Source organism: Chiloscyllium plagiosum, unplaced genomic scaffold (genome assembly GCF_037043375.1).
Source record: "Chiloscyllium plagiosum isolate Xiang-an unplaced genomic scaffold, Cpla_swu_hap1 HiC_scaffold_20, whole genome shotgun sequence".
In the NCBI taxonomy this organism is placed as follows: Eukaryota; Metazoa; Chordata; class Chondrichthyes; order Orectolobiformes; family Hemiscylliidae; genus Chiloscyllium; species Chiloscyllium plagiosum.
Window position 1 is genome coordinate 25,783,972 of NW_028270158.1, and position 13,885 is coordinate 25,797,856.

General features: G+C 40.8%; 1 protein-coding gene across 3 annotated transcripts in view; it reads right to left on the bottom strand.

Annotated features, from left to right (window-relative positions):
• Positions 1-13,661, bottom strand: part of ints1 (integrator complex subunit 1) — a 121,492-nt gene extending 107,831 nt beyond the window's left edge. Inside the window, exons 1-5 of one of the 3 annotated variants that reach the window (XM_043711841.2) lie at positions 13,565-13,661; positions 12,669-12,774; positions 10,520-10,801; positions 6,356-6,552; positions 5,161-5,298 (exon numbers count right to left, since the gene is read on the bottom strand). In XM_043711841.2, coding sequence (XP_043567776.1) covers positions 5,161-5,298; positions 6,356-6,552; positions 10,520-10,801; positions 12,669-12,723 — 672 coding nt within the window. In that variant the 5' untranslated portion in view covers positions 12,724-12,774; positions 13,565-13,661. Of the gene's footprint in view, positions 1-5,160; positions 5,299-6,355; positions 6,553-10,519; positions 10,802-11,701; positions 12,503-12,668; positions 12,775-13,280 lie in introns of those variants that run through there. The other 2 variants (XM_043711839.2, XM_087997722.1) reach the window with 2 other exon arrangements.
• Positions 13,662-13,885: the final 224 nt, after the last annotated feature.

Consider the following 13,885-nt stretch of genomic DNA (forward strand, 5'->3'; position numbering starts at 1 on the left):
CCTCTGTACTGCAAATGGCTGGGTGTCTAACTTTCACTACCATACAAAAGCAGGATAAGGGCAAAGCTTTGTGTTAAAATAATTGGAATTTGCTGAAATGGAAAGGGATGAAGGTTTGGATAAAGTATTAAATTTTTTGGATAAAATTTATCAAAAAATGATTTACTGACTGCTTATGAAGCATTGTCAGATTTTGCCAAATTTAATAAAAATGAAGATAATTCCAAGTACATAATAGAATTCACTCAAAGCACACGCATGACAGCAGAAATTCCATTTGTAAATTCTCCAATCTGTGCTGGCAACTAAGTTATTAGATTGTGCAAAGTATCATGTATGAACCAACTTCTAGAATTGATGAGAATTACATTTGTAAAGAAACACTTCTTTTATACATATATGGGACGCATGGGACTGGTTAGTTCAGCAGTTAATGCCCAACTCCCATGAAGGTGGTAGCGAGCTGCCCCTTGAACCACCACAATCCATGCACCACAGGCAAACCCACAATGTCGTCAAGGAAGGACTTCCAGGATTTTGACCCAACAACAGTGAAGTAACAGTGGTGTATTTCAAGTCAGGAGGGTGAGTGAATTGGAGAAGAACTTGCATGTGATGGTGTTCCCATTTATCTGTTGTCCTTGTCCTTCTAGATGGAAGTGGTTGAGGATTTTGAAGTTTTGTCTAAGGATCTTTGGCAAATTTATGCAATGCTTCTTGTAGGTCATACACACTGTTGCTACTAAACGTTGATGGTGGAGGGAGTAAATGTTGTGGATCTTCGCCAATTAAGCAGACTGCTTTCCCTTGGATGATGTCAAATATTTTGAACGTTGTTAGACCTGCATTCATCCATGCAAGTGAGGAGTATTCCCAGCTTCTGACCTGCTCTAGTAGCCTCTGTATTTATATGGCAAGTCCAGTTGAGATTCTGGTCGATAGCAACTCCCAGGATGTTGATAGTGAGCAATTCAATAATGGCAACACCATTGAATGTCAATGGATGGTGGTCATATTATCCCTTATTGGAAATGCTCATTGCCTGGCATTTGTGTGTCGAGAAATTGCAACTTTTCAGCCCAAGCCTAGATATGTCCAGGTCTTGTCGCATTTCGGCATAAACTGTTTTGGTATCTGAGGAGTTGTGAATGGTGCTGAAATTTTTGTGGTCATTGGTAAACATCTCCACTTCTAACTTTATGATGGAGGAAAAGTCATTGGTGAAGCAGCTGAAGATGGTTAGGCTTAGGACACTACCCTGAGGAACTTAGCAGAGATGTCCTGGAGGTGAAATAACTGACCTCCAACAATCGACATCCAACAACCAAAACCATTTTTCTACGTGCCAGGTATGATTCCAACCAGCGGAGAGCTTTCCTCTGATTCTCATTGATTCCAGTTTTGCAAGGGCTCCTTGATGCCACACTTAGTCAAACACAGCCTCAATGTCAAGGTATGTTACTCTCCCCTCATGTTTGGAATTCAGCTCTTTTGTCCATGTTTGAACTAAGGTTGTAATGAGGCCAGGAGCTGAGTGGCCCTGGCAGAACCCAAACTGGGCATGACTGAGCAGGCACTGCTTGATAGCACTGTTGATGGGACCTTCCTCACTTTGCTGATGATCAAGAGTAGACTGTGGGGTGGTAATTGGATGAGTTGGATTTGTCCTTTTTGTGCAGAGGAAATATCTGGACAATTTTCCACATCATTGGGTAAATGCCAGTGTCATAGCTGCTTACTGGAACATAATATCGAAAGCATTAAAAAATTCCTTAAAGAACATTCCTTTTTAGCAGAACCTGAGGTGTAACAGGCTATACAACAAATTGAGGACACAATGTGTAAAGACTGGCAAGACCATCTAGATACAGGTTGCAGGGAACCTCATGAAAGGAAAATGGTAATTAAAAGAAATGGAAGACAAAAATGCTTGAAGCAATTTTGAGAAGTGAAGAGAATTTAGCATTTACAGCAGGAGAATAGTCATTTTTCAACTGTGATTCAAAGGGCCTTTACATCTTGCACAAACCCAAGTGGCACAATAGAGTATTTGAAACTCAACATTAAATGGAAGATTCTGACTTAGAAGAAAGAGATATCGATCAAAAGATCACAAGAAGTTTCAATCCAGTGACAAATGTCTTGGTTACAGAATCTTAGGTTTTAAAGAAATGCTACTGATATCAGGAAGCAGAAATTTAGGAGACAGATGACAATTTTAATAAAGGACGTAGGAATAAAGGCTGAGGAACATAGTAAGCTTATAGAAGAGAAATGTGATAGATTTGAAGTTTGTAAGAAATAGTAAAGGATACAGTCATGGGCTACAGTAAGTTTGTCTTTGGTGAGAGATTTCAAAAAGTCAGCGGCTCTGGAATAAACCTTCTGGTTTTCACAATTCATAGGTTTGACTACCAGTCTTTGTCAGTTGACAGTAACACATGGCAAAGATAAACGAATAGTGGATGAGTTGGAGGAAGAGGTACTTATGAATGAATTTAGAGACGTATACAAATATGAACATAACAGTTATGAATACAACATCAGCACATCGTGTTAGCAATGAGGTGTATGAAAGAACAAATGTAGTAAGAGATGAAATGGTTCATAATATTTTGGCAAATTAGTTAAACTACAAGTTATTGGTTTCACTGGCATAGACTGGCGATGCTAAGAATTCACTGTAGATAGTAGGAGGCTACAGTTCATATCAGTTTGTTTTTGGTAGACATTTGGTATCATAAACCATCTCAAACCAGAGAGATATGGTTTATAATAAGACAGGGGCTTAAAGAATAGAGAGATCCAGGGAAGGTATTACAAAGATGGAAAATTGATGATTGCACATCATGAGGATCAGACTTTTTGGGTACATGTTTCAAAGTTGCTTGGTATGGATTACAAACTAGCAGAGTCTAAAGTTATAGAAAATGAACGAAAACAAATACTTTTCATATCCAAATATTATACAACTATGAGAATCAATTGTTTGCAATGAACAGTTTGTCTGAGGGACAGATCAGTTTTGAACATCAAATCGAGACCATTGATTCCTGAGGTATATTAAGATGGTGGGGAATGGCAACAGCAAAACCAAAGTAAGAATAATCAACAGACAGAGAGCTGATTTCAAAGGGGCAAGAATGGAGCTGGGCTGGATACAGCCAAACAAATTGGTGAGAAAACTTCAAATAAGCAATGGGCTATCTTCAAGGAAGATATCTTTCAGGTTCGTGAACATATATTCCCTCAGAAGGGAACAAATCTAGAGCTCTCCAGATGAAAAAGAAAATAGAAATTAAAGAAGGCAAGTTTGTTTATGACAGGTGTATGGTAGTAGAAAGCATAACTGAGAAACAAGAGGAATGCAGACAGTTCAGAGGGGAAGTGAAAAAGCACATTTGAGAAATTATGAGAAAAGACTGACAGCCAATATAACAGGGAATCCCATTTATATATATAGCAAAGGAGTGGTGGAAGAATGAATATGGCCAATTAGGAACTAAATGATGATTTACACATGGGAGTGGAGAGCATATTTGAGGGGTTAAAGGAATACGTTGCATCTGTCTCTACTCATTAAGTAGAAGCTGCTCAAGCCATAGTAACAGGTGTGGAAACTGCCACTAGACAAGTTCAAAATTCTAAGGAAGTAGTCTTGGATAGACCATTGATATGGAAACTTTCAGGCATATTTACAATGCCTGTAGATGACATTTTGTGGGGTGACAGTTGGGAATTTGGAAGCATTGTCATTATTGGGCTTAAAGCACATTATAAATTTGGAAGTCAGGCTTCAGGAGCTTTTAAATATATAGCATTGGATATTAGACAGATCAAGATAAGAACAACTCTAAATCAACAGTCTACTCAGAACGTTAATAGGATCGTGATAGATTAGACTAGATCACACAAAAGAAGTCTCTACAACTGAGGACAAAGTATACCCAGGTAAAGACGTTTAACTGGACAATTAAACAGGTATGCAAACAAACTGGACTGGATGTGTGCTATGATGTATTAGAATGAAGCAACACATTGAAATATGATACTGTCAGAGAAGTGCTGAAGCCAAATAAGACATTAAACAAGTCAAGTTCAGAAATAGTGTATACTCAGACCTCGCAAGTATAAAAGAGATCTTAGAAAGAAATGTACTTTCAAGAATAAAATGGGTTACTGCAAATCATCAGCTATTGGATTGCATTGCAACAAGAAATGTTTGTTCAAAAAACTGTTGGGTGCACTCAAACAGGAGCACTGTTCTAACAATTATGGTATGTTGTAACGAATTGAGAGAACAAATAAATATTCATGTTGTAGTCTTACAGAATTGTTGTTTTCAAGTAGGGGTGGAGTATAGCATTTAGAGATTTATAATAATGCAATATGATGCACTATCATTCTATACATTATCTTATGAATAGGTGTGTATTAAGAGAGAGGAATCTATTAGCATCCAATTCTGTTAATAGAATGTTAAATATCTAGAAGTTAAAGGTAAAAGAAAGCAAACAGGTGTTGAAATCCAATTAGTTAATTGTATTCAAATATTAGTGAGTTTAGAGAAGATTTGTACCTCAGATTGAGGTTTTGGATGTAGGTTTGCTCGCTGAGCTTGAAGGTTCATTTCCAAACGTTTCGTCACCCTACTAGCTAACATCTTGAGAGGGCCTCAGGCGAAGCACTGCTGAAAATTACTGCTTTCTATTTATATGTTTGGGTTTCTTTAGTTTGGTGATGTCATTTCCTGTGATGAAGTCACTTCCTGTTCCTTTTCTCAGGGGGTGTTAGACCCCCATCTACCACCCCCTGAGAAAAGAAACAGGAAGTGACTTCACCACAGGAAATGACATCACCAACCAAAAGAAACCCAAACATATAAATAGAAAGCAGTAATGTTCAGCATTGCTTCACCAGAGGCCCACTGAAGATGTTGCCTAGTAGGGTGATGAAATGCCTGGAAATGAACCTTCAAGCTCAGCGTGTATTCAGATGTGATAAAGCAGAATCAGCCAATGATGGTTGGGTTTTATGGTATGTGTTTGGATGAGATAAAACTCTCAGAGAAAGTGTACACTTTGTCGGAACACATTTAACTTCAATGTATAACATGCCCAACATCATTGCCAATGTAAAATTCACTGTTTTTAGCCATACCTTGACAAAGATTTCAGGCCAGTTCTCATCCTCCTCATAGGCTGCCATGAGAAGATTACACGCAAGCACAGACACCAAACTATTTCCTTTGGCTTTGAAATTAATGGAGGCATCACGTCGAAGCAGACTGCACAATGCCTAATGCAAACAGGGACATTAAGTAGCACGTTATCACAGATAATGCCGCTTCTCCTTCCAACTTTCTTTTTATGCCTCCACTTTTCTGAAGAAGGAATGAGCTTGAGGATCTAATAAAGTGGCATAAAATTTAGACAGACACAGGCCCTTCAGTTCAATAGGTCTATGCAGTTGTTTATGCTCAAGAGCTTCCTCTCACCCTACCTTATTATACTTAGCCACCAGATATTCTCCTTCTCTCATGAAGTTAACTATTTTCCCTAAAAGCATCGACCCTTATATTGAAAACAATCCAGGATGACTCTCTGGTCCAAAGCACCCACCAATATACGCCATACAAATCAGGAAATTGCCAGATTTGATTTACCGTGTGCTTATAGCCAGATCTTCAGTGTGAGCATTTCCTTGTGCCATAACATGAAATGCACCTTGTCAAAAAAGGGAACTAGATAATTTCAGTCCGGATCAAATTTTTCCTCCTTAATCAAAATGGTAGAACCAAACCATATGGCCTGCACTCATGAAAAGGTTTAATTCAAAACCAATCTACAGAACCAATAATTTGGCAAATTAGTAGTCACCTTATTGAAAAAGTTCCCTAGAGAAATGCTTGAGCATTTGTTATTAATTCAAATGCAAATTATATTTCCTTTAAGAAAATAATGTATTTTTGGGGTACAGTATACAAATATTTGTAACATAACATGTGAAATGTGTAGCATGTTTAGGAGGAACATGTAAATTTAAAATTGATGATTCCCAAAGCTCTCCACCAATGGAGTTTTCTCACCTCTTACATAAACTGCTGGAAGTTGCTTGCTATAACTATTATTAAAAATCAACAATTATTACTGTATCAGTTAACCATCAGGATGGCTGAATGTGAACTAGGGGGCTTTTGTGTTGCAGTAGTAGTGTCCTTATTTCTGAGCCAGGAGGCCCAGGTTCAAATTACACCTGCTCCACAATTGTGGAATAACTTCCCTAAACAGGTTAATTAGTAAATAGCTGAATGTGAACTAGGTGGAGGTTCCTCTCTCCACTTGCAACACCTTACCTCAATTACGCCCTCTGTTGCAAAGATGTTGGGTTTGATTTTGGCCAAGTACATAAGACTCAGAAATAGTGTAGTGTCTGGCTTCACTCGGTTGAGTTTCATCTGTTTAACTGCTCCACACAGCAGTCCCTCAATGCAATCATCATTTCCTTCCAACTCTGCCGCCTCTATTTCATCCAGTAACGACGCTGGGGGAACTGCAGTAAAGAAAAATCAAATCACTCACTCTTCTGATACAAACAGTCTTTGAAAAATCTAGAATCAAACCTCATGACAAAAGATGGATGTCTTTCATTCATATTTGGAAGATATGCAGCCCAGGCTAGCTCAAAGGTTAAGCCAGTCTACTGAACAGGGAAATCATTGCTCAAATTCTGCAATTAATATCAGAATCTGTAATTCTTTAGTGTGAATACTGCTGTTCTCATGGGCACCCAGCATAAGATATACAGCGATCAAAAATAAAACTTGTCCCACAACGGACTTTAAGTTTATAAATTATGAAACTGAGTAGATAAATCGCATGTGACTCAAACAGTAAATCATAATGTTTACTGTAGATTTATTCATCTGAATGGATCACTACATTGCAATCTCAAACTTTCTCAACTCGTCTCCATTTCCTGTTCCCCATTATTCTTTCCCCATCCTTATTCTTTTAGCAGCCTATGCTAACTTTAGGCCCTCTCTTCCTTTTTTATTTTTTTAAAGATGTTCTTGCCGTTCACCTTAACATTACTTGCAAGTTTATTCTCAAACTTTATTTTCTACCTCTTTTTTGGTATCTTTTGTTGGTATTTAAAACTTTTCCAATCCTGTACCTTTGCACGAATTATAGAATTCCTACAGTGTGATAATAGGACATTTGGCCCAAGTCCACACTGACTCTCCAAAGAGTAACCCACCCAGACTCATTCCCCTATTACTCTACATTTTACCCCTAGCTAATGCACTTAACCTATACATCCCTGAACTCTTTGGACAATTTAACGTGGCCAATTCACCTGACCTGCACATCTTTGGACTGTGGAAGGAAACCGGAGCACCCGGAGGAAATCCACATAGACACGAGGAGAACACGCAAACTCCACACAGACAGTCACCTGAGGCTGGAACCGAACCCAGGTGCTGTGAGGCAACAGTGCTAACCACTGAGCCACTGTGCCGCCCTCTCTTATGTGATCTCTTTTATTCCAGTAGTATGTTAGAGACAAGGGGATGTACACAAAGCTATTCTGATGAACAGTTCCATGTCTGAAAAGGATCACGACATTACATACGTTGTGTGTGTTTACAAGGTTTCTTGTGAAGTTGAGGATCTCCGTACTGCACTACGATGCGTTGAAACTAATTTTTAATTTCTTGTCAATTACCTCCTTGTAATTTTTCACTCTGTTACCTATTAGAATCTAATTGGAAATATATGTGAGACAGGTGTTTCCAAAACAGGATCAAAGGACTCCTGCTCCCTCTGTTGTGGGACCTCTCCACTTTATGATTTTTATAAATAACTTGGATGAGCAAGTGGAAGGGTGGGTTAGTAAGTTTGCCGATGACACGAAGGTTGGTGGAGTGTGGATAGCGTGGAGGGCTGTTGTAGGTTGCAAGATGCAGAACTGGGCTGATAAGCGGCAGATGGAGTTGGCCCGAGAAAAGTGTAAAGTAATTCATTTTGGAAGGTCAACTTTGAATACAGGGTTAAAGGCAGGATTCTTGGCAGTGTGGAGGAACAGCGGGATCTTGGGGTCCATGTCCATAGATCCATCAAAGTTGCCAACCAAGTTGATAGGTTTGTTAAGAAGGCATATGGTACGTTGGTTTTCATTAGTACGAGGATTGAGTTTAAGAGCTGCAACGGTATGCTGGAGCTGTATAAAGCCCTGGTTAGACCACACTTGAAATATTGTGTTTAGTTCTGGTTGCCTCATTATAGGAAAGATGTGGAAGTTTTCGAGAGGGTGCAGTGGATATTTACCAGGATGCTGCCAGGGCATGTTCGATGAAGAAAGGTTGGGGGAGCTAAGGCTTTTCTCATTGGAGTGATGAAGGGTGACAGGTGATTTAATAGAGTTTTACGAGATGATGAGAGGCATAGATAGAGTGGATAGCCAGAGACATTTTCCCAGGGTGGAAATGGCTATCACGAGGGGGCACAATTTTAAGGTGACTGGAGGAAGGGCGATGTCAGACGTAGGTTCTTTACACAGAGACTGGTGACAGGATGGAATGCATTGCAAGAGGTGGTAGTAGGGTCACAGATACATTAGGGACATTTAAGTGACTCTTGGATAGGCACATGGATGATCGTACAATGAAGGGTATGTCGGTTAGTTTGATCTTAGCATGGGATAAAAGGTCGGCACAACATCAAGGGCCAAAGGGCCAGTACTGTGGTGTACTGTTATATATTCTATGTACATTTTTACATGTGCAGGAAGAGATATTTAGAGCACTCCTTTTTGGGATTGGTCTTAATCAAGGGTCAGGGATCTTGATCAGCTGCAAATGAGAGTCCTGATGGCAGTGTTGCATGTCTAGTGCAAGGGTTAAGGACATCTCCTCAAGACTGAAGAGGAATTTTGAGAAGGACAGGAGAGATCCAGTCACTATTGTCCACACTGGTATCACCAACATTGGTGGGTGTAGGAAGGATATTTTACTGAAAGTTTTGAACACTTAGGAGTGAATAATTACTTCAAATAAAGATTGTCCAAGGTAATAATCACTAGATTGCTGCCTGATTCATGGACAAATCAGCATAGAGTAATTCAAATCAAGAACCTATCTGCATAGCTCAGATTGGTGTGAGTGGAATGAGCAGAGTAGAATGCTGTTTGTCTTTCCAAACACTCCCTGTCCTGTTAATAGTCTTCAAATGCAGGTCTCCAAAATGCCCCTCTTGGGACAGTGCCACGTAGAGCATTCATCAAACATACAATACTTCAAACAACAAACAGTCAAGTGGAGATGGAGATAAAACTATATCAGTGCTCAATGTTCAGAGTTTTTGCTTAACAAAGTAAGGTATTTCTATTATTTGCAAAAAATTATACAGCTAAAAATAAACAGGGTTTTAAATTGCAGAATTTTTGGTATCGCCATCCTATTCAAAAACAATAGAGAGCTTGGCTTTAATCAAATTAAGGCAGTGTTTATAACCAAAATTGTCTAGAAACTATGTTAATCAGGCTCAGGAAACTAACTGGGCTCCGTTGTCCCCTCTTTCACTGACTTCCCAAATAACCTCGTTGTCTCCCAGGGTGAGCACGTACACTTGGATTTGCACGACTCAACGTTTTTCTTTTATTCATTATATTCTTAAAATGTAGTGCTGAGAATCTGTAACAATACTGATGTTGAGGCCAAACCAACATTTTAAAAAAAGATTCATCATAATATCCCTGCTTTGGTGTCTACATCTCTATGTCCATATCCCTTTATCACCACGTTATGGGCAGCACGGAGGCACAGTGGTTGACACTGCTGCCTCACAGCACCAGAGACCTGGGTTCAATTCCTGCCTCAGGCAACTGTCTGTGTGGAGTTTGCACATTCTCCCCATGTCTGTGTGGGTTTCCTCTGGGTGCTCCGGTTTCCTCCCACAACCCAGACATGTGCAGGTCAGGTGAATTGGCCATGCTAAATTGCCTGTAGTGTTAGGTGAAGGGGTAAATGTAGGGGAATCAGTCTGGGTGGGTTGCTCTTTGGAGGGTCGGTGTGGACTTGTTGGGCTGAAGGGCCTGTTTCCACACTAAGTAATCTAATCTAATCTAATCATCTATTTCCCCTGCTATTTTCACAGATTTCTGCACATATACTCCAAGTAGGTCTGATCCTGCATCTCCTTTAAAAGCTTACTTTATAGTTCTTTTCCTCATTTGCCCCAGCAAAATCTATTATTTCACATTTCACGACACAAACATTTAATCTGTTGCTCATCTGTCCATATTCTCTTGAATTCTATGACTGTTATTCTTATACCAATTACAAGTGCTTTTTTTTTAAATTTTGGGAAGTAATGACTCAGAGTTACAAAACATGCAATGAATTTGATGTCAACACAGTGAAAATGCTCCGAAAAGCAAGAGTGTGCTATTCTTAATCTCAGGTATTAGATCATGCAGCAAGGTGCGCATCACTCAATACCCTGCAGCCAACACTTGCCTTCAATTGGTACAACAGATGGCTCTTTAATAGAAGGCGATATGGCCCGTTTCTCTGCGACTGCAGCCTCTGCCAGGCGTCCAAGCGCACTCAATGGTGGAGTGGAAGAGATCTTCGGGCGTTTTGAGAGGCCAGACGCGGAGGCCATGGCCGACGAGCCCTCACGTTTCCTATCAGACTGTAATCCTGTCTGCGCTGGCTTCAGCAGTGTTCCTGACGCCTTGGCATCGGAAGCCTGGTTCTTCGAACCCAGCGCTATAAAGTCCCCAGGGGGCGGATGTCCTAACATAAATTTTAAAAATACAAGAGAAACAGAGACAGGTGGTGTTACATATGGAAAGCGATTGCAGAGTGGTCTTTCCATCTATTAACCTTAAAGTGAATTCCAGTAAGGCTAATCTCTTAAAATTTAAATTTGAACATCAAAAATGATAACAGAGATCACATACATGTTAATGATGTTTTTACTAAATTTAGAGGAGTTTTCCTGCTATGTTGTCCTTTCAACCAGCCTAGGAAAACAGATGGAATATCTCATCTTTCTGCAAAATCTCTCAAAAGTGAAACTGATCATTTTTTTTAAGGGAAGGGCATTCAGGGCTACAGAACAAAGGCTGGGAGATGGAATTAAGACCAGCCACAAGCTATATGAATGGCAATACAGGTTCAAGTAGCTGAATAGCCTCCTCTTGTACCAATCTCAGGGTACAATTCCAAAGGAAGTCATAGAGATGTACAGTGGAGATAAGGATTAGGAATGATCAGCCATGATCATATTGAATGGCGGTGCAGGCTCAAAGGGCAGAATGGCCTACTCCTGCACCTATTGTCTATTGTAACACCAAATATTCATACATCCATGGCATTAATGCTGCCCTATCTCTCACCACAGTTCATTGTAAAGTTTGAAAACTGGCCCTCTCAAAATCCCTGTTCAAGTTTTAAGGGAATTGAATTGAATTTATTGTCACATTACCAAGGCAGAGTGAAAAGCTTTGCCTTGGGAACAATGCAGGCAGATCACAGAGTTAAATAACATTGATAATAATAGGTAAACAGCGGCAAAACAAAAACACAGGTACAGGCAAATGCTAAGAATTTGAGAGTCCATTCAGTATTATAACAACAGTAGGGTAGAAACTGTTTCAAAACCTGCTGGTGCATGTGTTCAGGCTTCTGTACCTTCTCTCCATAGTCGAGGTTGTAGAAAAATATTGCCAGGATGGCATGGATCTTTGAGAATGCTGGCGGCCTTTCCTTGACAGTGGGCCTGGTAGATGGATTCTATAGATGGGAGGTTGGCCTTTGTGATCATCCGGACTGAGTTCACCACTGTCTGTAACCATCTCCAATCTTGAATGGTACAGTTGCCATACCAGGTAGTGATACATACAGACAGAATGCTCTTTATGGTGCACCTATAAAAGTTGGCAAGGGTATTAACCATCATGCCAACGTTTCTCAGCTGCCTGAGGAAGACGACACGTTGTTGGGCCTTTGTAACCAGTGCACCCGCATGAAGAGTCCAAGAATGCTTGTTGTTGATGACCACTGCCAGGAGCTTGACACTCTCCACTCATTCCACCTCTGTGCTGTTGATGTGTAGGGGGGCATGCGTAACATCCTGCCGAAAGTCAATAATGAGTTCCTTGGTTTTGCTGGCATTGAGAGCTAGGTTGTTCTCAGTGCACCATTTTTCCAGGTCTTCCACCTCCCGTCTGTAGACTGTTTCGCCGCCATCTGAGATTCGGCCAACTATGGTGGTGCCATCAGCGAACTTGTAAATGGTATTAGTCTGATATTTGGCGATGCAGTCATGGGTATGCAGTGAGTACAGTAAGGGGCTGAGTACACACCCCTGGGGGGCTCCAGTGTTGAGTGTTCGTAAGGATGAAATATTGTCCCCCAATCTTCACTGTTTGTGGCTTGTGCGTCAGGAAACTGAGGATCCAGTTGCAGAGAGTGGGGCTTAGTCCGAGATCACTAAGTTTAGTAATTAGGGATTAATTATGGGAAAGATAAAAGTGAAAATGACTATTACCTGACTATTACCTGCTTCCAGACAGTTCTTTTCGAATTTGATAATAGTTGCACTAAAGAGCAAACGTTTGGCAAAAGAAAATAAATCTACATAAGATGCCTCACTCACCACTAGGTTTGGCACTGCTGGGGCGCCGGATTGCCACTGCCTTTGCCCGGTTCATCCTGGTAAACTATACACTTTGCCTTCCCTTGTTTTTATGAATGCGTGCAGCCTGTCAACAAATACAAATGGACAAAGACAATAAAAAGGAAAAAATAAATCCACAGGTGCTGGAAAACGTGAAGTAAAATGATAAGGTTTCAACAATCCATTCACATCTGGAAAAGGTGATCCTTGTTTTGGGTGTGAGCCTTTTGACTGAATTATGGACCTACCGTCAAAAATACTAATATCCTGATTGATCAAGTTATTTAAAACAAACTTGGTACTGAAAGTGGAAGTTAGTTGCATTGTCAAACAAGTTTTAAATTTACTTTAAAAAGCCTTTCACTATGTACATGCTAGATTCGTAGCCCATGAAGTACGCCAGATTGGAGCACACATTTGAGGCTCAATGACAGTCCTGACGTTTCTAAATGGGTATGTCGTGGGTGCAAACCCCACTCCAGGTTAAAAAGGAACATTAAAGCCCAGGGGGGCACACAATTACTGGTTTGAGAGAGTGCTACACGATTAGAAATGGTACATTTTAAGTGAGATATTCAATTAAAGCCTCACCTAACCCCTCAGGTGGATAAGCAGAAGCCCACAGTGACTTGTACAAAGGACAGGGGTTTTCCCTCGTGTGCTGGCTCTGGGCAACTAATTTATGGAAGTGCACATCAGTATCAGTGTCACAGTGCTCTTTGTGGGATCGTGCTGAACTCAAATTGCCTGCAAGGTTCCCACATCATGACAGTGTCTACACGTCTTTGGCTACAACACGCCTTAAGGATGTGAAAGGCGCTATGTAAATGTTGGTCAGTCTTTTCAACCGAATTAAAGGGCCAGTTAACGCTCACAAGGCAAATGGTGGCCTCCGTGCAGTGACCGATAGACGATCAGCCTCCCCAAGGCCCGGCTGCCCCTCTACCTTCCCGGGGTCAATGCCTTCCTTCCTTCCTCCCTCCCTCCCTATCCCGGTGCCGCGCCAAACTCTTCCTCTCCCACAGACACACACATTCTCAGGGAAACAGTTCCACCCGGAGCGGCTTCTCCGCGGACCGGAAGTGGTGGTACGTTGGTGCCCGCCCACGCCAACTGCCTTTCAAGGTAATTCCGTTTGTGATTGGTCCGTACCTGTAGAGGGCGGGGCCATTGCTGTAAAGTTGGGTGTCGGGAGG